Source organism: Chrysochloris asiatica, unplaced genomic scaffold (genome assembly GCF_000296735.1).
Source record: "Chrysochloris asiatica unplaced genomic scaffold, ChrAsi1.0 scaffold00014, whole genome shotgun sequence".
In the NCBI taxonomy this organism is placed as follows: Eukaryota; Metazoa; Chordata; class Mammalia; order Afrosoricida; family Chrysochloridae; genus Chrysochloris; species Chrysochloris asiatica.
The window spans coordinates 13,988,338-14,016,263 of record NW_006408532.1 but is presented as its reverse complement, the minus strand read 5'-3'; the positions used below and the strand labels follow the sequence as shown (position 1 = coordinate 14,016,263).

The 27,926-nt window shown below is 42.8% G+C and overlaps 1 protein-coding gene across 1 annotated transcript in view; it reads left to right on the top strand.

The window, feature by feature from the left end:
• Positions 1-27,926, top strand: part of APBA1 (amyloid beta (A4) precursor protein-binding, family A, member 1) — a 290,053-nt gene that overhangs the window by 198,696 nt on the left and 63,431 nt on the right. The window contains exon 2 of the mRNA XM_006834910.1: positions 3,116-4,366. Coding sequence (XP_006834973.1) covers positions 3,185-4,366 — 1,182 coding nt within the window. The 5' untranslated portion in view covers positions 3,116-3,184. The remainder of the gene's footprint in view (positions 1-3,115; positions 4,367-27,926) is intronic.

The window sequence follows — 27,926 nt, the reverse complement described above, 5'->3', positions numbered from 1 at the left end:
GTATTTATACAACATAAGGAGCTCTGGTAGCGTAGTGGTTACGAATTGGGCTGCTAATCTCAAGGTCAGCAGTTCGAAACTACTAGCTGTTCCACAGAAGAAAGATGAGGCTTTCTGCTCCTGTAAAGATTTGCAGCTTAGGAAACCCAGTACAGGGTCGCTATGAGTCGGAACCGACTCTATGGCACATAACTACAATACAACATACATATACATGTATACACACACACACACACAGATATATAAACGGTTAATGCACTTGGCAGCTAACCAAAAAGTTGGAGATAACTTGGACGAAAGTCCTGGTGATCTTTTTCTGAAATATCAGCCATAGAAACTCCTAGGAGCACAGTTCTAATCTGGCACATAAGAGATCAGCATAAGTCAGAATCAATTCAGTGTCAACTGAAACACCTCTGAGTGACAGTACCCAGATATGTATTTGGTGTCCCTTTCTGTGAATACTTTCTTTGTATCATCAGACTTAGATGTGTCCACAAAGGAACCTTTAATATATTTTTATTTGTTGTCCCTAGAAAGTGGTTATAGGTAATAATCTTAGGTAGATTGTTATTGTCATTCATTGTTTAGAATGGGATGTTTGTTTGGTCCTCTGCATGATTCTCTGGTGGTCACTTAACCAGCTATCCCTCAGCACCAACATTTTCGTTTCTTTGTTCAAGCATTAACCACCCAGTAAGGTCTGAAAGGAGACTCACTCATACTTGCTTCTGGAAAACTTCCTTATACTTAGTCCACAGTTCTTATTCTCAAGGGTTAATGAAAGGAGGCCAGAATTTATCAAGGGATGCTGACTGTAATTTGTATGAATTGGGACTCTTGTCAAGCAGAGAAGTACATGGGCTTGTTCAACTCTGATAAACCACATTTCTTCTGATAAGGGTCAACAAAAGGTGAATAATCAATTAAAAAATGGGGAAAGATGATATGTCTGCTTGCAGGAGGACTGTACCAATTCCAAAATGATCTCCTTACTACTGAGTCTGTCACTGTGCTTGAAATAAATTGCTGTGGTGTAGTGAGGAGCTGAGTAGGAGGTAACGCCTCTAATATTAGAGAGCCCGTCAGATGTTCTTGGTCTTGCTAGAGCTTTCTGCTACTACATTAAAGAGCTCACTTTGCCTCCTTTCTTTCATTTGTATGATGGGCTCTCCCCCCAAAAAAAACATTGACAAAAATGTACATGTATTGTTCAACTCATTTACCACAAGTGTCTAGAAATCATAAGGGTCCCACCTTCTTTTTGTTGTTTCTGTTTACATTTTTAATGTCTTTTTCCATATACTGTACACATGCAAGGAGTCCTGGTGTGGCACTGTGGGTTAACGCACTGACTGAATGGTCAGTTTGAACCACAGTATCAGCAGTTCAAATTCACCAGCCGCTCCTCAGAAACCTTGTGAGTCAGAACCAACTTGACAGTACGTAACAACAGCATACACATTCAGAGTCCTGGTGTGGCACTGTAGAGTAAGCACTGGCCTGCTAAGCACAAGCTGCTCCTTGGAAACCCTATCCAGGCTAGCTGAGTCAGAACTGACTCGACAACACTTAACAACAACAGATTATGAGCCTTGGTGTGCAGAGGGTTCAGTATTGGAACTGTTAATGTAGAGGTGAGCAGTTCAAACCTACCAGCCCCTCTGTGGGAGAAAGATGAGGCAATTGGCAGCCTCAGAAACCCTATGGAGCAGTTACTCCATTGTATAGACTCGCTATGAGTCAGCATTGACTTGATAGCAGCAGGTACAGATTATGCTGGTAGATCACTCTGTAATAAGAAAAATGAGAGAAGTTGAAACAAAATCTCTCTAGCTAGTTTCCCTGGAAATAAGTAAAGAAAACTACTTATATATTTTTTTAATTAGCCATGTTAACGTAGTAATGTGTAATTCATGCTGTTGTTTGTTGCTGCTGAGTCGACTTTGACTCATGGAGACACCATGTAAAACAGAAGAAACATTGTTCAGTCCTGTTCCTACTTCTCCATCACTGATGTGGTCAAGTCCATTGTTCCAGTCACTGTGTATTTTGAGTGCTTTCCAACACAGGGCACTCATCCTCCAGCATGGTGTCAAACAGTATTCTGTTGCGATTCGTAGGGTTTTCATTGACGTTGGAAATAGTCACCAGTCTAAGTCTGAATGCTCTTCTGAAGTCTGTGCACTGTAGGTGACATGGAGGGTATTTGAAATTCTGGTGACATAGCATCCAGCATCATAGCCCCACGAAAGCCACCGCAGTACATGATAAACTGACAGATGGGTGGTGGTAATACCTAAAATGGTAATTAATGGAATCAGAGAAATTTAGATCCAGGGAACATGGAAGCGGTATTAGATATTAGCTAATCAGTGTTCTCTTAAGAGTATTCTAGGAGAAAAAAGTGTTTCCTGGTGAAACAAGTTTGGAAGACCCTTGAATATTCACAATGAAAAGTCAACTCCAAGTCATCATTTCCCAAACTTACTTGACCATGGAGCTTTTTTCCCCCCTGTGTCATACCTGTTACATCTTGAATGTAAAAAATGAGTCTGGCTTGATCATGGAGACCCAAAATATTAAGGCCCTTGTTGGAAGGAACAGAGATCCGCTCATGATCGACAGCACTTCAGAATGGCTACTTATTTGAATTGACAGCAATGGCTTCAAACATTTCAGGATTTTTTTTGTCCCTCCTGGAAATTTAAGTGAAGAATTGTTTCTAAAGTACGTGGGTTTCCAGATACATAAGAGAGATGTATCCTTTAACAGATGGAAAAATGTGTCAATTGGCCCATTCATTTTAGCAATGCTCTTTATTCAAATGCTTCTGAATTGGAGCCTGAGTGGCTGCCCACTCCTGAAGGGTGGGAAAGAGGAAATCCAATAAGCAATTAAACGAGTGAGTATGTAATTACAAATTATGATACGTGCTATGTATGAAGAAAGTGAAATATGTGCTGTCAGACCGAGCTAAATTTGCACTAATTTTTTAATTGACCTAGATCCAGAAGGGATCAATAAGCAACTGCTTTTATGGCTATCTTGGTACTCAGCTTCTAACTACAATTTCAACCATTTAATAGCGCCTCTCCCCTTCTTATTTTTCCAGCCCAGTGGAGCAAAATGAGCACTCAGTGAGCCGGCGCAGACTTTCTCCCAGCGGTCGCCGACGCCCACCATGAACCACTTGGAGGGGTCTGCGGAGGTGGAGGTGGCCGATGAGGCAGCAGGCGGGGAGGTGAACGAGTCCGTGGAGGCCGACCTGGAGCATCCCGCGGTGGAAGAAGAACAGCAGCAGCGGCACCATGTGGACGGCCACCTGCGCGGGCGCGCCTTCGAGGACCTCCGCGCCCAGCTCCGCCAGCAGGAGGAGGAGGAGCGCGGGGAGTGCTTGGCGCGCTCGGCCAGCACGGAGAGCGGCTTCCACAACCACACAGACACTGCTGAGGGCGACGTGATCGCCGCGGCCCGCGAGGGCTACGATGCGGAGCGCGCCCAGGACCCCGAGGACGAGAGCGCCTACGCCGTGCAGTACCGGCCTGAGGCCGAGGAGTACACGGAGCAGGCGGAGGCAGAGCATGCTGAAGCCACACAGCGCCGCGCGCTACCCAACCACCTGCACTTCCACTCGCTGGAGCATGAAGAGGCCATGAACGCGGCCTACTCGGGCTACGTCTACACGCACCGGCTCTTCCACCGTGGCGAGGATGAGCCCTACGCCGAGCCCTACGCCGACTACGGGGGTCTTCAGGAGCACGTGTATGAGGAGATCGGAGATGCGCCAGAGTTGGACACGCGCGACGGCCTGCGGCTGTATGAGCAGGAGGGCGACGAGGCGGCGGCGTATCGCCAGGAGGCCCTGGGCGCGCGGCTGCACCACTACGATGAGCGCTCCGACGGCGAGTCGGACAGCCCGGAGAAGGAAGCCGAGTTCGCGCCCTACCCGCGCATGGACAGTTATGAGCAAGAGGAGGACATAGACCAGATCGTGGCCGAGGTCAAGCAGAGCATGAGCTCGCAGAGCCTCGACAAGGCGGCCGAGGACATGCCCGAGGCCGAGCAGGACCTGGAGCGCGCCGCTACCCCAGGTGGGGGCCGCCCCGACAGCCCTGGGTTGCAGGCGCCGCGGGCGGTGGGCACTGCAGGCAGCGGCGAGGAGGCAGTGCAGCGGTACAGCAAGGAGAAGAGGGATGCCATCTCGCTGGCCATCAAGGACATCAAAGAGGCTATCGAGGAGGTGAAAACCAGGACCATCCGTTCGCCTTACACTCCCGACGACCCCAAAGAGCCCATCTGGGTCATGCGCCAAGACATTAGCCCAACCAGGGACTGTGACGACCAAAGGCCTATGGATGGAGATGTAAGTACGTACGACTCGGGATGCTCAGTTCCACTTGCAGGTGGGAGCAGAGACGTGTGCTCTGTGGCCTGGTTTGTCATTGGGAAATGGCTTTATGGGATAAATGGTCTATGGGGACACTAGGAATGTTTCCACGGTAAGCCTCAGAAACCGCTTGCACAGAAGTTGCTGGTAGTGAAATATCAAGGGGAAAGGAGGCATTAATTTACACATCTTGCCCTAAATCAGTGACTCTCAAATTGTACCTTGAGGGCTTAAGAAATAGATTCCTGGATGTTCTCCCAAAGTTTCTGATTCAGAAGCTTTGGGATGGGACCTGAGAATGTGCCTTGCAGAAGGACATCATACTTGATAAGATAGTTGTTGTTGTTAAGTGCCGTCGAGTCCGTTCCAACCCATAGTGACCCTGTGTAGGGTTTCCAAGGAGCAACTGGCTAACTTGAACTGCAGATCTCCCAGTTTAATTGGACTTTACAGTCCAGCGCATTAACCAACAACATCAGGAGACTCCAGATGATGGACACAGTGGCTGTAACAATGGGCCCAAATGTGGCAATGGATGTGAGGATGTCTAAGGACTCAGTAGTCTTTCCTTCTGTTGGACATACTTTGGGTCAGAACTGACTAAAAGGCACCTATCAGAAACAATGTCAGATATAAACAAATCCAGATTTAGGAAGGAGAGACTTTACTGAAAATTCTTGCAGAGGGAGAATAGGATGGTTGGTATACAGGGAGGGGGGTGTCTATTGCAACGGATCGTAACATCTGTAAACTTCTGTAAGATTGTTGTTGTTAAGTGCCTTTGAGTCTGTTCTGACTCATAGTGACCCTGTATAGGGTTTCCAAGGAGTGGCTGGTTGAGTTTGAACAGCCAACCTTGTTGTTCAAACCAACCTTGCGGTCCAGTGCTGATCCTACAGTGCCTCAACCCTAATCTTGACAGGAGCAAATCACCAGATACTTCTTCCACAGAGCAGCTGGTGACTTCCAACTGCCAACATTTCTGTTAGCAGCCCATTTCTAAAGTAGTGTGCCATTTAGGGCTCCTTACCAGACTGCAAAGCCGTTTGAACTGCAAGGTCGGCGGTTCAAGCTTATCAGCTTGGGTCGGAATCGACTCAACGGCACTTAACAACAACAACCCTAGTTTAAAACCCTGAAACTAAATCCATTGTATCAAGTCAATTTCCACTCATAGTGACCTTGTAGGATACAGCAGAACTGTTCCACAGGGTTTCCAAGGCTGTAATCGAGTGTGGTGATTTTGTAGGATAAGCACTGGATTTCGAACCACAAATTTGAGCCCACCAGCTGCTCCGAGGAAGAAAGACAAGTCTTTCTGCTCCCATAAAGATGGATAGCCTTTTGGAAAGCCTATACAGGGTCGCTATGAATAGACAAGGATCCCTGGTGGAGCTGCTGATTGGAAGGTTGGTGGCTGGAATCCATCAGTTACTCAGCAGGAGAAAAGACCTGACGATCTGCTCCTGTTATGATTAAAGCCTGGAAAATCGTACTGGACAGTGCTACGCTGTCCTGTAGAGTTGTTATGATGCGAAATTGACTGGATGGCACACAACAACCAGCAAGTTTAGAAAGAACCTAGTGTGAGGGAGTGGGATGAAGGTTAATCAGAGAATGTTCTACCTGGAGGCAGCTGTTCTCAGGAATCAATGAAGATTGTGTGCTAACCAGACTTCAGGACCTGAGAGAAAGAGAAAAGTGAACTAAAGTTTGGTTAAAGAGCAGTTTGTTCCCACTTATCAACAGCAAATAGTTTGCTTTGGGCTGCTTTGAACCCACACAGTGGCACCCCAGAAAGAAGACCTGGCAATGGGCTATGAAGATTACAACTAAGAAAATCCTATGGTGCTCAGTTCTACTCTGTGTGCAACACATGGGTCACCATGAGTCAGAATCAAGTAGATGGCAACAGGTTTGGTTTGGTTTGTTGTGTGAACTTGTTATAGGGAAGTAAAGGAACATCCATGAGACTTATCTAAGTCATAAGGGGAACATTCATTCTTTGCAGTTAGCCATTTCCTGGAACAGACAAGGGTGGGGATAGTTCTTAGCTTGTTTTCCAGGATCACAAGACTCCTGTAAAGTTTAGCACTGCCACTAACACATTCCCAGATGAGAACCTCAGCCTTATGGATTGGAAGTTTAAGCCCACTAGCTGCACCATGGGAGAAAGAGGAGGAAGTCTGCTCCTATAAAGATTTACAGCCTTGGAAACCCTGTGAGCCGCCATTTCTACTCACAGGGACACTACGAGTTGAACTTGGGTTTGGTTGTGTTTTTCAGTGTGGTCTAGTTGGTTCCAACTCATAGTGACCCCATATAGAGTTTAAATATTTGAGAGATTCAAATCATTGAGAATGTTGAAACCTCATCTTTCTCCCGAGGAGGGGCTAACGGGCTTTAACTGCTGACTTTGTAGTTCGCATCTGTGTTTATCCCATAGAGCTGCCCTTACAGATTTGTGATGGGCAGTATGACCATTTTGGGGAAAATCTTTCTGAACCCTTTCCTGCCAGGGGGTTCTGCCATTTTTCACCCACCCTGCGCCTCTTTCAGTACTTAATTTCCAGTTCTGGTGGCACGCCCTTTCCTCTTTACAGAAGACTTGCTCTCAGTGTAAACTGTAAAGTACTTTACTGGGAAGAGTTGCTGAAACCTGTTGCCTGCTGTCCCTGTTGACATTTTATTTTCCATTTTTGAAATACCTAAAAAATGTGATAACATAGCTGCCTTGGATATCACCATCTGTTCAAAATAAATCAAGACGACTAACCTTTGGCCGGCTACCTTGCTATAAAGATTCTCTTTCTGCACTAGCTCTCACTTTTCCATTCTCTTGAATAATTTTTAAGCATTTTCACTTAAAATTGGAGTTTGGAGTAGAAGAATGGTCATGAGGTTAAGTTCGATTTTATTTAATTCTGCTTTTTATGGTTGCACCAGCCTGTTTCTCAGTCTACCTTTTGGTGTTCATTTAAGTAATATGCCAAAAGGCTGCACAGGTCAGCGAGGTATCATTCACCTCCTCTTTCAGTCACGTTAACCTTGCTTGTACTGCTAAGAGAGGAAGGAAACGCCATCCTCTCCAGCAAGGAGGTAGCACTGGATCAGTTAGCTCAGAAATGCCCTGTATCTCTCTTGTTTCCCCAGACTTCACATTTAGACAGTTTTAAAAAAAAAACAACAGGTGCACATAAGTATAAAATTCTCCTTGACCTCCATCTGTCACTAAAGTTCTTCAACTCGGAGGGATTGCAGCCAGCATTTTTCAAATGAGGTGGAAATAGAGCTGGTTTTCCAAAGTAAGGAGCTGGCAAGAGCTCAGGTCCTGCATCCTTTTAGGCAATTGGAAAGAGAGAATGCTGCCCAAGCTTTTGGTCTAGGTGCTGGTCTCCTCCTTCAGCTTTCTCACAGGTCCCTAGAAACGGCCTGCGTGACCATGCGTGGTTGCCCACAGCCTATAGGAGAGCAAGGGCTTCCTTTGAATCATTTGCACTAGAAGAACAACTTAACCCTCTTACATGATGCCCCATTCAAAAGGTAGAATGAATTATAGAATACTAAATGATGCTTTAAAAACCCATGGTGTCAGAAGTTCAGTTTGATGTGGAGAAATTGATGAGCAGGGCTGTGAATAGCGAAAAGGAAGCAAAACCAAAAACCTGTGACTGTAAGATACTCCTGCAGTCATTTTATGCCACTTGAATTTGTGAGTTGTATTTCATCTATCAATAAGGAGCTCTGGTACGGTAGTAGTTACAAATCGGGCTGCAAACTGCAATTCGAAACTACCAGCTGTTCCATGGGAGACAGATGAGGCTTTCTGCTCCCGTATAGATTTACAACCTTGGAAACCCTGTACAGGGTCACTATGAGTCGGAACTGACTCCACGGCACATAACAACAACAACAACAACATTTCCATCTATCAAGCCATCTGTAGGAAAGGCCTTCAGTTATTACTCTTTTAATGGTATTTTGAGGGGAAAAGAAATAAATATGAGGGTAGGTCAAAACATATTACTACAGAATCATAAAAACCTTTATTAAACAAAAATACCAAAATGTGAAGCTATTGTTTCTTGACAGTCCTCCATCTAGTTCTATATACTTCTGAAAGCAGTGTTTCCATCTCTCTAATCATTTCCTGGGGAGTGTGGTAGCTCTGTACAATCAGCACTGGACTGCAAACCACAGATTCAGCAGTTCAAGCCCATCAGCCTCTCTGTGGGAGAAAGAGGAGGCTTTCTGCTCTTGCGAAGATGTACAGCCTCAGAATCCCTAGACAGGGTTGCTGTGAGTCAGAACTGACTCCACCACACTTAACAACAGCAGAAATCATTCCCTAAGGAATTCGGCACTGTTTGATTTACACCACGTCAAAACAGCAGTAAGCATCCTTACCTTATCATTGTTATGTGCCATTAAGTCAGTACTAACTCACAGTAACCCTATGCACAACAGAACAAAACACTGCCCAGTCCTGCACCAACCTCACAGTTATTGCTATGTTTGAGCTCATTGCTGCTGCCATCGTACCAATCCATCTCGTTGGAGGGCTTCCTCTTTTTCGCTAGCCCTCCACTTTACCAAGCATCTTACAGGAACTCAGCTCCTTTGCAATGTTCTTGGAATGTTAGGAACAAAAAGAAGTTTAAGGGGAAAGATCAGGGCTGTAGGTTGAATGGGATAAGTTTCTAATGAAATTTTTGTAAGACACCTCTTGCTACCTTCAAAGAATGAGCAGATGCATTGTTATGATAAAAAAAAAACTCGTTGGTGCAACTTTCCTGGCCTTTTTCATACCAATGCAATTTCCAATTTTATTAACAACTCTTCTTAATAAGCCCCCATGACCACCCTGTATCGTTCAAGAAAATCTATCAAAATAACCCCTTTGGAATCACTCAAAACAGTCGCCATAAACTTCTGATTTGACCTCTCTGCCTTGAATTGAACTGGGCCAACTGATTCCCTTGGGAGCCACTGTTTTGGCAAGTGTATCACTGAGAGAACTTACCTTCAGCCATCCACTCATCACAGATACTTGGTTAAACAGATTTTGTTTGGAATAAACCCCTTCATGTATAAACTGGAACCATTGAGTCAATTCCGACTCATAGTAACCTTGTTTGCGACGGTTTCCTAGGAGTGGCTGATGGGTTGGAACTGCTGACCTTTTGGTTCAAACTGACCTGGCACTTCAGGACTTCACTTTTTGATATATGTTTGTTGCCATTGTTAAATGCCGTTGAGTCAGTTCCAACCCATAGTGACCCTGTATAGGGTTTCCAAGGAGCTTGAACAACTGACCTTGCGGTTCAAATGACTTTTCAGTCTGATGCATTAGCCCACAGCACCACACGAGGACTATGTATATATATATATATATATATTGTTTTTCTGCTGACTTCCTCCTCAACATTAAAAAATATTTACTGAATGCTCATTCCATGCCTGTCGTTATTGTTGTTGTTATGTGCCGTGAAGTCAGTTCTGACTCATAGCAACCCTGTACAGGGTTCCGAGGCTATAAATCTTTACGGGAGCAGAAAGCTTCATCTTTCTTCTGCGGAACAGCTGGTAGTTTTGAACTGCTGACCCTGAGGTTCGCAGCCCGATTTGTAACCACTACACTACCAGAGCTCTTGTGCCTGTCATTGTAGTCAATGAAAAACCAAACCAAATCCCATTGCCATCACCTAGACTCCAACTCACGGCCAACCGTGGGTGTCAGAGTAGAACTGCACTCCATAGGGCTTTCAATGGCTAGGATCTCATGGAATTAGAACCCCAGGCCTTTCTTCCACAGGTGGATTAGATCCACCAGCCTTTTGGTTGGTTGTTGTTAAGTGCCTTTGAGTAGGTTCCAACTCACAGTGATCCTACATAGGGTTTCTGAAGTCGTAAATCTTTGTGGGAGCAGAAAGCCTCATCTTTCTCCTGTGGAGCGGCTAGTGGCCTTGACTGTGGACTGGTGGTTTGCAGTTCAGTATTTATCCTACACAGCTACCACGTGCCCCCTTTGGCTAGTGGATGAGCACAATGTCTAGACTAGGGGCCTGGACTATGGAAAGGTGCTGTTTTAAAACAGTGTGTTCCTGAAATACGTCTTGAATGTGCTGGTTACAAGTGCAGATTACTGCCCTTTCTTTCCATATCAGAATACCTGAACCAGGCATCAGCAGTCTGGTATTGGGTTAGCTTTTGTATTGTAAACTCTTCCTGAGGTTCTTCAGCCTGCAAAAGATTAAGAACTACTGGTTTAAAGGGGGGAGGGTAAGAAATCAACTGGGCAGTTTCCTGACTGAAACAGTGTGGGGTTCCAGCGTAATGTAGTCCTTTATTAGCATGGATATGGTAACAATCCCACTGTGATTATGGTCAGCAAGCTGGTCTAGAGAAGTGAATTCTCTCTCATCCACTAATGGTGGCACTGTAAAATGGTGCAGCTGATGTGGAAAACAGTTTGATTATTCTGCAAAAATTAAGCAGACTTTCTATATGACCCAGCAATCCCATAAAAATTAAAAGCAAAACAAGGGCAGGCAGCTATCCACCAGTGTCCAGTGCAGCACTAATCACAGTAACTGAAAGGTGGAAACCACCCAAATGCCCCTCAGCAGATGAATGGATAAACAAAATGTGGTCCATACACACAGTGGAATAGCATTCAGCCATAAAGAGAAATGAAGTGGTGATACAGGTACAACATAGATGGAAACACTGTGCTGTGTGAAATAGATTCAAGACAATACACACTGTATGATTGCACTTATGTGAAATATTTAGAACAGACAAATGCTTAAAGACAGAAGTTTTATCAGTGACCAGGAGAAAGGGAAGGGAGCGTGATGAAGTATTGTTTACAGGACTGTACTGGGTTTCTGTTGAGATGATGCAACACTTTTCGAAATGGGTAGTGGTAACACTGTAGAGAATGGTGGATGTGATGTCACCAAATTGTGCAATTATGTGGTTAAAGCAGAACATTTTTATGATACATAATTTAACATCATTTTTTTTTCAAGCAGTGCATTCTCCATATGGCAAGATCAGAAACTACTGTGAGTCAAAAAGTATAAAAAATTGGAACATCTGTATTACACTGTGCCAGAAATAACTGTTATGAGGAGCCCTGGTGGCACGATGGTTAAGCACTTGGTTGCTAACTGAAAGTTTGACAGTTCAAACCCACCCAGGGGCTCCATGGGAGAAAGCCCTGGTGATCTGCTCTCATAAAGATTGCAGAGTAGAAAACCCTCTGGAGCCATTCTCTTCTTGTTACATAGTGTTGCTATGAGTCAGAATCAACTCTGCAGCACCTACGAGCAACACAACAAACCTGCTTTAAGCACTGCGTGTTCTCAGAAGTCCTCAGAACATTAAAAGTTTCTGTCTTCTCTTGGAGCAAACAGGCCATTTGTTTGCTGATGTGTCATACAGAAAGAAGATAGGATTGTTCATTCATAAGAATTCATTGAGCAATATTAGGCATTTAGTGCCTTGTTGTTGTTAGGTGCCATCGAGTCGGTACTGACTCACAGTGACCCTACACACAACAGAACGAAACACTGCCTGGTCTTATGCCAACCTCACAATCATCGCTGTGCTTGAGCCCATTGCTGCTGCCACAGTGCCAGTCCATCTTGTTGGGGGGGTGGGGGGAGGTGTCTTCTTCTTTTTCTCTGATTCTCCACTTTATCAAGTATGATGTCCTTTTGTAGAGACTGGTTCCTCCTGATAATATGTCGGAAGTATGAAAGACAACATCTAGCCATCCAGGCTTCCAAGGAGCATCCTGGCTGAACTTCTTCCAACACAGATTTATTTGTTCTCTTAGCAGCCCATGGTACTTTTAATATTCTCCTCCAGCACCATAACTCAAGTGTATTTATTCTTCTACGGTCTTCCTTATTCATTGTCCAACCTTCATATGCATATGAAATGATTGAAAATACTAAGGCTAGGACCTTTGTCTTCAATCTAGTGAAGATCCTTGTTTTCTGAATATTTGGGAAAATATGTCATAAGTCCTTTGCTTCTAGTAAAGAATTTCTCTTTTCCAAGAATAAGTTTGAAAACTACCTCCCAATCCCCTTCTTGAAAAAATACTCACAATGAATCACCAGTTGTGAGAAGCTCCACAACCTTACTCTCTGTTCAGGCAACAAAATCATTGTGTGTAGAGAGAAAGCCACAGTAGAATGGAAGAGATTGGTGACAGCAAATACCCTGTCTTCATGGACGAGTTTGGGACTACTCTAGTTATTGTGCCTCTTGAAGGGGAGCTGATCTCTGCGCGTCCAAAACCTCCAGTGAAATCACAGTAAATATCAAAGAGATACAAACCTAGAAATCACAGAGAGACTGAGGGAAGAAATCAGTACAGATGAGAGCTATAACATTTGGGACATGTGGTTGAAGGCTGTAGTCGATGTACCTCCACTTCTTCAAACACAGGAAGAGGGACGTCTCCTCATCTTGTCAGGCATAAAGCAGCATGAAATGTAAGCAGAAGTGAAGCGTGATGCCCCTAGGTGAGAACTGTGAAGAGCAAGCTTTCTTCCTCTGCCTTAGCACACTGCAAAGCTTTATGTTAAGACAGCAGTGTCAGTGGATTGCCCCTTCATAAGCATAGTCCCAAGTGACCACAGTAAGCAGAGCTCCCTGCCGCCTCAGTGACACGTTCTGTGAGAGAGGAACAAAGCTTTATTGTTTTAGATCAGGGAGATTTAAGGGTGATGTTGTTGTTTTTTTTACCTAGCTGAGTCTGACTAATAAATAATACACTGGTCTGTTTCCTCAGCTCTGCCACATGTCTGGGGGGAGGAAATAACCAATTGGAACCAAGTGGATTTGTGCTATAGACCTACCTGCCGGGGTGTGGCTGAAATGAGGAGGGTTGTTTGAAAGTCTGTCACAGGGGACCTTAGACTTCCAGATCCCCTCTCCAGCCCATGCAGCAAGGTTACTCCTCACCCACCGACCCTCCAACTCCACAGAAAATAGGAGGTTTACTGTAAGGAAAGGGTGAAGCAAAAAAATGCTTAAACGGGGCAGTTGTCATAGCTGAAAAGGAGAATGAGGCGCCTTATGGAAAACAGGGCCCACTAAGCAACGAAACTGTCATAGATTGAATTGTGTCCCTTCAAAATAATGTCACCTTGACCAAGTCATGATTCTCAGTGGTTTGGCAGTTACATAATGATGTTCGGCGTTGTTGTTGTTAAGTACTGTTGAGTCAGTTCCCGCTCATAACCACCTTGCAGAGGGTTTCTGAGAAGCAGCTGGTGGGTTAGAACCACTAACCTTGTGGTTCGCAGTCCAGTGCTTATCCTACAGCGCCATGCCAGGACTCCTGCACTGATGAAATGTGACAATTATGTGATGATTCCTATGATGTGATCTGTTGTGATAAGCCAATAAAACAATTAAAGGTGGACAGTAATGCCCTTAATCCCTTCACAATCCTAATCCCATGTAACAGAGTTTCCCAGGGATGTGGCCTGCAACACCTATTATCATACACAAGAGAAAATGAGAGAGAGGAGAACAGAGAAAGAGGGACCGGCCTACCTACTACCACCAAGAAAGAAGAGCCAGGAGTAGAGTGAGTCCTCTGGACCTGGGCTTCCTGTACTATGAAGCTCCTAGATCCAGGGGAAGATAGATGCCAAGACACACAGAGATCTCCAAGGAATGCTGGGTCTACAGATGCTAAAAGGAGACAAGGACCTTGTCCCAGAGCCAGCCCTTTGAATTTGGACTTCTGCCTTAAACTGTGAAGCTATCCACTTGTGCTTGTTTTAGCAGCATTTGAGAACTAAGAAAACAGAGACACCTTGAGAATGAGAGGCATCAGACTTAAATACCACACTCTGTACCCCCCAATCCCCAGCAGGAGAATTGCATATTCTTCTCTGAGGAAATGGAAAGGCCCAAGAGACAACTCCTAAAGATACTGATGTTTGGGGTTTTCTAGCACAACACCTGAGTCTCCCCTTTACCACTCACTCCACAGTGAAGGTTATTGCTACTTATAGATCTTCTAGTTGGCTTTTTAGGGTCCACTCTTCAATATGCTCAGGATCACCAGACATCTTCAAAACAGCTCCAATATGAAAGACAAAGATATGGAAGTGGAAAAGAAATGTTTGGGGAAATACAGTCAGTGCTTAGAGTAGGGGGACACTATGTTGTTGTTAAAGGTCATCAAGTCGGTTTCAGTTCATAGCAACCCTGTACAGGATTTCCGAAGAGTGGCTGGTGGGTTTGAACTACCAACCTTGTGGTTCGCAGTCTAGTGCTTATCCTACAGTGCCACACCAGGAGTCTAGGGAAATGCTAGCTATAAGACACTTGTAACCAATATTGCTCTAAAAGGTAGGAGGAGATAAGGGAGTCATTAAATTAGAAGAGGATGTCTTTTTTTGTTTTTAATCCAAAACAACAACAAAAAAATAACTAAAAATATGATAAATATTATATTTATAGCAAAATGTTTAAAACTTCAGTGGAAAGGTTAGAAGACAAAGTCAAACTCTTCAAGAAAGTAGAACAATATAGCAAGAGGATGGGAAAATAGATAAAGTGGAGAGGAAAATGATGAAACACTTTTTTAGAACCAAAGGACATCTAAATTTCTGGATGTAAAGATTCTACTGGGTACCTAGATCAATGAAAGGATAGAGACCCAGAGAAATTTCAGAACGGAAGGGAGAAAAGAACATTCTTTAGGCTGTGCACCTGATCAGGAACCACAATGGTGTTGGACTTCTCAAAAGGATGACTTGAAACTGGAAGGCCTAGTCCCAATCTAATTTCAAATGAAGAGCAACAGTAGAATAAACATGTTTTCCAACATGCAGAATTCCAGAGGCTTTTCCTCCCATGCACCCCTTCTTCAGGGGTCCTAGTGCCACTATGGGTTAAGCACTACTAACTGAGCATTTCAAAGTTACTAGCCACTTTGTGGGAGACAAATAAGGCTATCTGCTCCCACAAAGATTTACTGTCTCAGAAACCCTACAGAGGGTCGCTGTGAATCTGAATCAACTCAATGGTGGTGAGTTTAATTTGGAGTTTCTTTTCGGCACCCTTTCTCACAAAGCTACCAGAGGGTGTGCTCCACCAAACAGGGCATGTTGTTGTTGTTGTTGTGATGTGCCATCGAGTTGGTTCCGACTCATAGAGACCCTGTACAGAGGTCTGAGGCTGTAAATCCTATGGGAGCAGAAAGCCTCATCTTTCTCCCATGGAACAGCTGACCATGAGATTAACAGCCCGATTCATAACCCAGAGCTCCTTAAATGGGGCATACACCAAGAAAAAGGAAAAAAAAAAGTAGATCCAGGAAACAGGGTCCAGGCCAGGAGAGAGGAAAAAGGGAATCTCCAGTGAAGGAGAATGGCGGACAGTTGTGCATCAGGCTAAGGCAACAACCTTATCCAGTGGCCCAGAGCTTGGAGGACTCCAGTTAGGAGGTTTCCAGAAAGAATGAAATTGAGCAGTTTCCTGCTATATTTATACTGAGAGGAATTTTAGATTGTTTTAAGAGTTTGGCATGCATTATTGATCAGTACATAGAAAACGAATGGAAAAACAACTGAATTATTTACCTGGCTGGGAACAATTGTTATACAGGCAAGACATGCAATGATAATACACAGGTAACTCAACAGGAAAGAATATATGAGTGTGTACAGTCTTCAGAATGCATACACTAAATACTGATTCACTGAAAATTGTAATGTTGAGAGGATGAGAGAATAAATGTAAAAGAGATCAATTCTAATATTTTATTGTAAGGAACCAAAAGTTAATGTCTAAAATTTTAAAAGCAAGGTGTGGCCCTCTTAGCTACACTTATTCATGGTATTCATGAATTTGGAAGTAAATACCAGATCGTTCTGCTGTGCATAAAGTCGCTATGAGTCAGTACCGACTTGATGGCACCTAACAACAAGTGGAATAAAGTGCTAAAAGAGTTGGGAGTGGGATTACACAGTAATGGGAAAGGACTTAAGTGTTTGCCATAAACCTTATAGTATTATTTGATTTTTATAACTCTACTCAGTCTTTGCTTTAAACTTGAAATATAAAAGAATTAAAACCATTGTTCAAGAATCACTCACTACACACACATGTTCATTGAAGTACTATTCACAAGAGCAAAAAGATGGAGACACCCTATATGCCCATCAACAAAAGAATGGTTAAACAAATTTTGGTACATACACACAATGGAATACTACACAATGCTGAAGAACAGCGAAGAATCCCCAAAACACCTCACAACATGATGTACCTGAAGGACAGCATGCTGAGTCAATCACAAAAAGACAAATATTGCATGAGACCTCTATTGGAAAAAGTCAAGAAGAGGTTTTCAGGCTAAAAGAAACATTCTATGATGGTTACCAGGGGTGGGAGGTGAGGGAGAATTTATTCATTGGATAGAGGGTAGAACTCATCATCATGCATTAACTTGGGTGATGGAAAAGGCAGTTCAAAAATAATTTATTCATCTTTTGTATAATTTGAAGGAACTGCATATAAGGAAATGTTAATATCCTTGTCATAATAAGTATACATTGAATATATGTAAAAGTCTTTATGGGAGAAATTGTATATATTTTTTCTCATTCACACATACTTTTTAAAAATTTAAAACTGAATAAATCCAGCTCAAGAATAAGTTGATAAATAAATGGTTTTAGGAAATTCCCAAATATTTGGAAATTAAACTGTTGCTATAAAGTGCCATCAAGTTTGTTCCAACTCATAGTGACCCTGTGTAGAGTTTTTGAGGAGCAGCTGGTGGGTTTGAACTGACGGCCTTATAGTTTGCAGTCCAGTGCTGATCCTACAGCAACACACCAGGAGTCCAAATGAAAAGCTCTACAAGGGAAGTTTCCTAATGCTTTAGGATGAAACAAACAAACAAAAAAAGAATCACTATTCACAGGGATCTCTTTTTCCCCCTTTTTTAAAATTGCAGTTTGGGTGAAAGTTTACAAAACAAATCAGTGTTTCTTTCAGCACATTTTGTTTTGTATTGTTAGTTGCAATTTCCTCAAAATAGAAACATTCTTCCCACTTCCTCTCTAGGTTCCCAGTTTCCATTAGTCCTTCTTTCCTGCCCCTTTCTGCCTTCTGGGCTTTGTTTTGAGGCAAATGAAGACATTTGGTCTTCTATGGATGATTGTGGAGTTCTGGTATGGCACTGCAGCATAATGCATTGGGGTGCAAGGTTAGTTTGGACCGCAAGATAGGCAGTTCAAATCCACCAGCCATTCCTCAGAAATCCTACACAGGGTCACTATGGGTCAGAATGACTTGACGGCACTTAACTACAACAATGGTTGATTATACTGAAGAGTCCATTCGTCCCTGGTGTTACTATTTACTTAATAGACCTGTCTGTTTAGTTGAAAGGTGACCCTCGAAGGTGGGTTCAGTTCCAAGTTTGAAAGGTGTCTACGGTCCACAGTCTCAGGGGTTCCACTGGTCTCTATTAGATCAGTAAGTCTGGTCTTCTATGATTTTGAATTTTGTGCTACATTTTTTTCTCCAGAGAGCTCTTATTATTTTCCATTTTCCTGAGGGGGAAAAAAAATGGAAAAAGGCAAACCTTTTCATATATCATGTGCACATTTACAACAGCAACCGCATTGTTAACGATGCTGTATAGTAAGAGAAGTAAATATACTCACCTCTTCATTTGAATTTCATGCAAGGTTTGCATATGTATTAAGTACACGCATTTTCATTACATCGTATACATAAGAGTATAGAAATTCAAAGTGTATGTCAAGGCAGGACTGTACTACTGAAAGTGAAAGCCATGCATTGGCTGGTGGATTCATACCTTCACAATGAGAAACCGGAGTTCTGGAGAAGTAGGTTTGCTAAACATTGGTCATTTGTGGGGAGAGTAGCAAGCACCTATACTCATGATTGTAGTGGGAATGATACCAGTGAGGTCAGATGGGAGTGCATTGATTTTGTATCAGGTTTATGTGCTTCTTTAGATTTGTTACCTTTACTCTAAGGAGCCCAGGTAGTATCGTGGATTACAAAGTAGGCTGCTCGCTGCAAAGTCAGCTCTTGGAATAGACCAGTTGCTCTGTGAAGAAAGATGGGGCTCTCTGTTCCTGTAGAGATTTGCAGCCTCAGAAACACTGTATAAGGTTGCTATGAGTCAGAACCAACTCGGTGGCACACAACCACTATTGGCACCTTTACTCTGAAAGTGTAATATTTTAGGGGTGCCCTTACCAAGGTGTGCTCAGTGCCCTGTTCTACAATTTAGGATCAGCAGTACATTGTCATATCTGCCAGTAGGGAATTATACTCTAAGTGACAGAAAGGACTTGTCAGTAACAAACACATAAGTAAATAAAGAAAATGGGCCATTTTTGTTTATGCACTGAGAGGACCCAATGTGACCTGAGTCTTCTTTTCTTTTACTTCTTAGAATGTAATGGTATTACTGTTACATATTCAGAATGAAAGAAAGCATGACATCAAAATCTCTTTGGGAGCACAAATAATTCCCTTTCACTGTGAAACCAAAACAGACAAAGATGTTTGCTTTTGCTTTTTCCTCCTGCATTTGAAGCCACACTTCTGACGATTGAAACTCACCTTTGGAGCTTCACCTCTTTTCAGGGCCAGTGAGATGTCTCCTTGTTGACATCAGCCCATCGCCATCCCGGAACCACTGAAGCAAAGCTTGTCAGGTGGTCTTCACAGCAGACGGCAAGCTCTCTAATTACTATGTGTGCCCCAGAATGAGAGTATATGATGGGAAGGATTGATTTTTGTTTTTTAAACCTTGGGCTCCATTTTTTTTTCTCTTTGCCTGACCCCACTCCCAAGAGGAATCTTTCTCAACATTATTAATGGATGAGCTCACCAGACAGTATCTGCGTGGTTGTGCCAAGACACAATGGGATCTGCAAAAAGTAGAGGAAACAGGCAATTTAGTTAGAGAGGATTTTGTTGTCACTTTTGGGTTCAGAATGAAGCACACAGAGCCGAGTTGGGGTGTCTAACATGCTCTCATAATAAGACAGGGCTTCAGAAACTTCCCAGGAGCCTTTAGAAAAGTTATGTCATCTCCCACAACGGGGTACTCTTGGTATTTTCTGTGATAAGTGGACTGGGGCTGTGTAAAGGAAGAAGAAGCAGAGCGGAGAGAGAAACCATTATATCGTAGATAATTGAATTCTGTATGTAACCCAGTTAAATCCTGGGGCCCATGGACTCCAGAGGAATTTAAAAATGCAATTTGTCTATAGACGTGATAATCTTAAAAATGAGAAATATTCCCATTCCAACTGTAACTTGTAGCATGTTCTTAATACAGACATACCGCACAGGAGATACTGTGAGTCATATGAATCTTTTGGTTTCCCAGAGCATTTCAAAATTACATTTACACAGTATGATAGAGAGAAAGACTGAAATTGTCAAAGACTTCATTGTGCTTGAATCTGCAAACATTCATGAAAGCAGCAGTCAAAAAATCAAACAACGTATTGCATTAGGCAAATGTGCTATATACAAGACCTCTTTAAAGAATTCAAGAGCAAAGATGTCAGTTTGAGGACTAAGGTGTGCCTCACTCAATCCATGGTATTTTCCATTGCCTCATACGCATGTGAAAGTTGGACAATGAAGAGAGTCTGTAAAAGAATTGATGCATTTGAGTTATAGTGTTGGAGGAGAGCATTAAAAGTATCACGGACCATCAAAAGAACAAATAAATCTGTGTTGGAAGTAGTACAGCCAGAGTGTTCCTTGTTGTTTTTGTTGTTAAGTGCCATCAAATAGGTTCTGACCCATTGTGATTCTGTATAGGGTTTCCAAGGAGCGACCAGTGAGCTTGAACTACCAACCTTGCAGATCAAACCAACTTTACAGTCCCAAGCATTAACTCACAGTGCCATACTAGAATTCCAGAATGTTCGTTAGAAGCCAGGATGTCCAGACTTCATCTCTCATACTTCAGGCCGATTATTAGGAGGGACAAGTCTTTGGAGAAGGACATCATGCTAGGTAAAGTGGAGAGGTGGCAAAGAGTCGGTCTCCCTTGACCCCCAATGAGATGGATTGGCACAGTGACAGCAGCAATGTGAGGTTGGCGCAGGACCGGACAATGTCTCATTTTGTTGTGTATAATGTCACTATGAGTCGGTACCGACTCAATGGCACATGACATACTGTCATCTGTTAAGTATGCAATTTGTTGTATCAACCCTCTACAGGGTTTCTGAGGAGGGGCTGATGGATGTGAACTGCCAATCTTGCAGTTGGCAGTCCAGTGCTTGTCCTGTAGCGTCACACCATGACTCTTGAGTATGCAATGGTGGTGGTGGTGGTTATGTGCTGTGGAGTTGGTTCCAACTCATAGTGACCCTATATAGGGTTTCTGAGGCTGTAAATATTTACTGGAGCAGAAAGCCTCATCTTTCTCCTGCAGAACAACTGGTAGTTTCCAACTGCTGAACTTGAGGTTAGCAGCCCAACTTGTAACCACTACACTACCAGAGCTCCTTCAAGTTTGCAATTGTTGTTGTTGGTAGGTGCCATCGAGTCAGTACTGACTCATAGTGATCCTATGCACAACAGAACAAAACACTGCCCGATACTGGGCCAACCTCACAATTGTTGCCATACTTGAGCCCATTGATGCTGCCACTTTGCCAATCCATCTCGCTGAGGGTCTTCCTCTTTTTCTCTGACCTTCCACCTTACCAAACATGATATCCTTCTCCAGCGACTGTTTCCTCTGACAATATGTCCTAAGTATGAGAGACGAAGTTTGGTCATCTTGGCCTACAAGGAGTAGTCTGGCTGTACTTCTTCCAACACGGATCTGTTTGTTCTTTTGGCAGCCCATGACACTTTCAATATTCTTCTCCAACACCATAACTCAAAGGCATCAATTTTTCTAGTCTTCCTTATTCACTGTCCAGCTTTCGCATGCATATAAGGTTATTGAAAATACCATGGCTTGGGTCAGGCACACCTTAGTCCTCAAGCTGACATCTTTGCTCTTCAACACTTTAAAAAGGTCTTGTGCAGTAGATTTGCCTAATGCAATACTGTTGTTTGATTTCTTGACTGCTGCTTCCTTGAAAGTTGATAGTTGATCAAAGAAGAATGAAGTCCTTGACAACTTCAATCTTTTCCCTGTTGATAAGAATGTTGTTTATAGGTCCAGTGGTGAGGAATTTTGTTTTCATTACATTGAGACGCGATTCATACTGAAGGCTGTGGTCTTTGATCTTCATCAATAAATATTTTAAGTCCTCTTCACTTTCAGCAAGCAAGATTGTATTATCTGCATATTGTAGGTTGTTAATGACTCTTCATCTAATCCGAATGCCACTTTTTTCTTCATATAACCCAGCTTCTCGGATTATTTGCTCAGCATACTGGTTGCATAAGTATGGTGAAAGAATACAGCCTTGTCGCATACCTTTCTTAATTTTAAACCATTCAGTGTTTCCATGTTCTGTTTGAGCAACTGCCTCTTGATCCATGTACAGATTCCTCATGAGCAAAATTAAGTGTTCCAGAATACTCATACTTCATAATGTTGTCCGTATCTTGTCATGATCCACACAATCAAAAGCCTTTGCATAGTCAATAAAGCACAGGTAAACATCTTTCTGGTATTCTCTGCTTTTAGCCAAGATCCATTGGACATCAGCAATGATACCTCTCGTTCCATGTCCTCTTCTGAATCTGGCTTGAACCTCTGGAAGTTCTCTGTCAATGTATGCTTGCAGCCATTCTGTATTACCTTTAGTAAAAACTGACTTGCATGAGATATCAAAGAGATTGTCCGATGATGTCTGCATTCCATTGGGTCACCTCTCTTTGGAATGGGCACAAATACAAATCTCTTCTAATCAGTCTGCCAGATAGTTGTCTTCCAAATTTCTTGGCACAGATGACTGAGTGCCTCCAGTGCTGCCTCACTTTCTTGAAAAATTTCAGTTTTTATTCCAGAAATTCCTGGAGCCTTGTTCTTTGCCAATTCCTTCCGTGAACCTTGGATTTCTTCCTTCAGTATCATTTTGGCTCTTGATCATATGCTTCCTCTTGAAATGGTTGAACATCTACCATTTCCTTTTGGTTCAGTGACTCTGTGTATTCCTTCCATCTTCTTTTGATGCTTTTTTCATCATTCAATAATTTGCCCAGAGCAATAACGAAAGTTGAGGCTTGAATTTTTCCTTCAGTTCCCCCAGCTTGAGAAATGCTGAGTGTGTTCTTCCTTTTTGGTTTTCTGACTCCAGATCTTTGCACATTTTGTTGTAATATTTTACGTTATCTTCTCAAGCTGACCTTTGAAATTTTCTCTTCAGCTTTTGTACCTCCTCATTTCTTCCATTTGCTCTAGCATCTCTATGCTCTGGAGAGCAAGTTTCAGTGTCTCTTATGACATCCATTTTGATATTTGCCTTCGTTCTTATCTTTTTAATGACTTTTTGCTTTCTTCATGTATGATGTTCTTGATGTCATCCCACAACTCTTCTGGTCTTCGGTCTTTAGTGTTTAATGTATCAAATCTGTTCTTCAGATAATCTCTAAATTCAGGTGGGATATATTTCAATTCAAGGTCTTATTTTGGCTCTTGTGGACTTGTTTTCATTTTCTTCAGCTTCATTTTGAATTTGCATATGAGCAATTGATGTTCTGTTCCACAATCTTCCCCTGGCCTTGTTTTGACTGATGATATGGAGCTTTTCCATCATCTCTTTCCACAGATGTAGTCAGTGTGATTTTTGTGTGTTCCATCTCATGAAGTTCATGTGTATAATTGTCTCTGATGTGGTCTAAAGAAGGTGTTTGAAATGAACAAATCATTGATACTGCAGAATTCTATCATGCAATCTCCAGCATCATTTCTATCACCAAGTCCATAATGCAATAGCATAATGAAAAAGTTTGAAATACTGTAAGAGTTACCAGAATGTAACAGAGATATGAAGTGAGCCCATACTGTTATCACAATGGTGCCGATAGACTTGCTTGATGCAGGGATGCCAGAAACCTCAAACAAGGTATGGCTGTATAAAAAATGTATTTTTTAATCCACTTCTTTTGAAATACAGTTTTCACAATTTTGAGAGAAGCCATAGAGAGGATGTTGTTTTCTTTAGAAAAATGCTCATGTCAGTCTCCTGAAGAGTCCCTTAATTTTCCTCTTGGGATATTTCCCAAATTGAGACAACAGGCACTCAGCTGCCCAGTTGACACAGCAAACTGGTATATTTTTGTCAGACCCAGACAGTGGGATACCAGAAATGAAATAAATAAGGCTGAAGATAAGTTGAAGGAGGTTTGGAACCAAGCTGGTCATTTGGTGTCAAGGTTCCCCAGATGAAATAGCTGCATGTGGCCCAGGTGTCTTGTGAGGGCAGGTCAGCCTGGGAGTCTGATAAGGGCAAGGAGATTGCCCCAGGAAGTAATTTCCTAGTGTCAGTCTAGGTATGATGTGGCAGATTCTACTGAGTGAAGCCAAATAGCTCCTTTGATCTTTGAGATCATCATGGCCTTGGCTCACCTTACTAGTCTTGTATCACGAAACTCCAATCTATTTATCCAGACTTGACCCTATGCCACATGTCTTACCACACTGGATCTCACCTCTGTGCAGATTGCGTGTTCATTCAATAATGTCAGGCCCTATTGATTATAAATATAGACTTCAGGATTCCAAACTGTCTGATCAGACTTTGAAAGTTGGGTCTTGGCATAGGTATTTCTGAGACTTAGCATAGGTATTTCTGGTGTGACGCTGTAGGATACACTATAGACTGTTAACTACTAAAAGGCCAGCAGTTCAAACCCACCAGCTCCTCCTCAAAAACCCTATACAGGGTCGCTATGATTGGAACCAACTCTAAGGCACTTAACAACAAGAAGTCAAAATTGTAACTGCCCATTTAGACTGTGGAATTCAGTTTGTTGCTGTGGTATACCATCGAGTCAATGTCTACTCCTAGCAATCCTATGAGACAGGTAGAACTGCCCCATAGGGTTTCCAAAGCTGTGATATGTGTGGAAGCAAACTGGCTGGTGGGTTCAAACCACATACCTGTCATTTTACACTCAAACATGTATGCAGTGCACAACCAGGACTCCTGGACTCTAGTCTAATACAATTGTTTACTATCTTGTTTTCTGTTTGTGCCCCATGTATTTCAGTGCTTATCGCCGCTGAAATTCACTGTCATCTTATTGAGGGCAGAGGCAACTCTTACCTAACTTTTGTATCTCCCTTAGAACACACACTGAACATCCGCTGTATTTAAATCTTTGTCTTTCACCTGCTGCTGTTACCTTGAGTGAATCATCTGCTTTCTCCCTCAGCTTCAAATTCCCTGCACAGTAAAATTACCGTCACCAGATTCATGATTTGAAGAGAAAATAGGCTTGTGGATATTGAGTCCTTTTGATGGCTCTTAACAACAACAACAATACCTAACCAACTGCCATCGAGTCGATTCAGACCCAATAGGGCAGAGTCAGACTGTGCCACAGGGTTTCCACAGCTGTAAGTCTTTAGGTACGCAGACTGCCTTGTCTTTCTCCCATGGAGCAGCTGGTGGGTTAGAACCACCAACTTTTGGTTAGCAGCCACAGAGCGGCTCAACACTTAACCCATTGGACCATCAGGGTACTTTGAGTCCTCCATCATTGTTATTAAGTGCTGTAGCTTGGTTTTGACTCATATAGCAACCCCATATAGGGTTTCCAAGAAGTGGCTGGTGGGTTTGAACCACCTACCTTGTGGTTAGCAGTCCGGTGCTTATCCTACAGTGCCACACCAGGACTCCATGAGTCCACCATAGAGATGTCAAGTAAGAATCAAAGGCATGTTGTGTATTGCCTTAGTAGGTCACAACTAACTTAATAATCAGAGTTGCTGGCAATCCAAAAATTAAGGGAGTTGGCAATCCAAAAATTTTTGGCAATCCAAAAATTAAGGCACCCCTTCCTCACCTCATCAGAGCTAGTGTTTCCTTTCTTCTCTCCTCACAGCACTCATATCCTCACCTGCCCCCACTGTGTTGTCCATCCCAGTCAGTCACTCTTAATGACCCTGGTTCTCTCCTTCCCCGTTACACAGTGATAAGACTTCCACCTTTTATTTCCAGGGCTGAATGATTGATTAAGTCAAAACTAAACAGCTAAGTCGTGGTAATAGCCACATACCCTGCTTCCCATAACCCCCATAACACACACACACACAGATAGATAATAACGTACCTTTTATAGGTTGTGGTGCTATAGGATAAGCACTGGACTTCTAACCACATGGTTGGCAGTTCAAATCCACCAGCTGCAAAAACCCTATCTGGGTTGCTATGAGTCAGAAATAACTCAACGGCCCTTAGCAACAACAGCTCCTGACTCAAGGAGCCCTGGTGGCACAGTGGTTAAGTGCTCTGCTGCTAACCAGAAGGTTGATGATTTGGACCCACCAACCACTCCTTGGGGGAAAGCCATGGCAGTCTGTTTCCATAAAGATTTATCATCTTGGGAACCCTATGGAGTTCTACTCGGTACTATCCATGACAATTGACTAAGAGGCAATGGATTTATTTCTGATTCCAGAGACCAATGGAGAAGTTTTTTGAGGCAAAAGAAAAAAAAACTTGCGAATTGGCACTTTTCAGTCCCAAACCAGCCACCCTCCTGCTGCGAAAGCTGTATCCTCAAAATCCTAGGAAGTGAGGTTTGATGTTAACACCTCCCTTGATCATGTGTACTTCTGTGCCCACCTGTTTTGGGGGGCAGGGGAGAGATGATGTAATGAAGTTGGAGGAACAATCTGGCTTCATCGGGTGCCTTGATTTCTTTGGTATTACCCCTTCTCCCTGCCCTGGAATTATACAGCATTCAGCCTACGTAGATTTTTGTGTTTTTTTCCTTTCTGTTGCTAGGAGACTATTGACCAAGGTCAAGTGCACATGCTAATTCATTAAAACTTGTTAGCAGCATCTTATCCTGTTGACCTTGCAGTTGTGCTGTCAAGCTTACAAGAGCAAGCAGAAAGGACTGTCTGATTGCTGAATGATTCTGTATGGTTTTGTGTGTGTGTCGGGGAGGGGGGTGCGGATCAGAATTTTTCTCTGCTGATACAAACCCCTTCAGAGAGCTTTGGCTTAATGATGGTCTTTCCAGAATCTGGGTAGCCAGGGATAGAGGTAAATGGCAACTGAACTCAAGGATACAGAATTTAGGGTGAATGTATGTTATGTTATAAAGTTGATTCCATTCCTGGCTGGAATGTGATGTATTCTTAGGGCGGGCCAAGGTGCCATTACAATAGCTTGCTCCATTCTCTCTCTTTGTGGCATAAAGAGGAGTCGACCCCAAGCATCCTTATCTCAGATTTCCACTTTGTTCTTTCATGGATGATATAAATCCCAGTGTTGGCTCTAAAGCCAACATTACCTTCTTACATGGTTCAGACTTTTTAAAGGGAGATTTGAAATACTTCTAGAAGCTTATCCAGAAGCCTCAACATAGACTCAAAGACCGCTGCCAGACAGCAGGAATGAACCTCAGTGTACTCTGTTGTTGTTGTTGTTAAGTGCCGTTGAGTCAGTTCCGACCCATAGCGACCCTGTATAGGGTTTCCTAGGAGTGACTGGTGAGCTTGAACCACCGACTTTGCAGTTCAAATGACTTTGCAGTCTGGTGCATTAACCCACAATGCTACACCAGGACTCCTCTGTAGGCCTCACAAAATATAGCAGCAGGGATACCTCTCCTCAAACAGATAGATAATATCAAAGAAATAAACAGATTCTCATGTTTATGGCAAAGTACTGTACAGTGATTTGATTGGATTGAGTTTTTATAATAGTTTCATGCCGACACGTTATTTTTTTAAAACTGGTAAAATATACGTGACAAAACGTTTGGCATTATTTTTATGTGTGCAATTCAGGGATGTTAATTATGTCTGCCATGTTGTGCAGCCACAGCTACTCTCTACTTCTAGCTTTTTTCATCACTCATAGCAGAACCCCTTAATCCACAGTACCTCCCCTCCACACTATCTCCACAGACAGAATATGCTTCTATCTGTCTGCATTTGACTTTTGTAGGGATTTCTTTGAGTGGGATCATACAGTATTTGCCCTTTTGTGCCTGACTAATTTCACTCAGCATAATGTTTTCAAGGTACATTCATACACAGCAGATATCCAAACATCAGTTTTCTTTATGGCTGAGTCATATTCCATTGTATGTATATACCACATCTTGTGTATCCATTTATCTGTTGATGGACACATGGCTTGTGTCCACCTCTTGACTATTGTGAGTAATGCTCCTGCTAACAGATTTTTGTTTAAGTGAGCACCAGTTACATATAGGACATTGTGGATAAGAAATAAGACCTGGTCATAAAGCTGCACTATTCTCCTTTCTGCCAATAAAGCAGAGAGAGTTGTGACTACTTTTCCTTGAAAATTCATCAGACATTGAC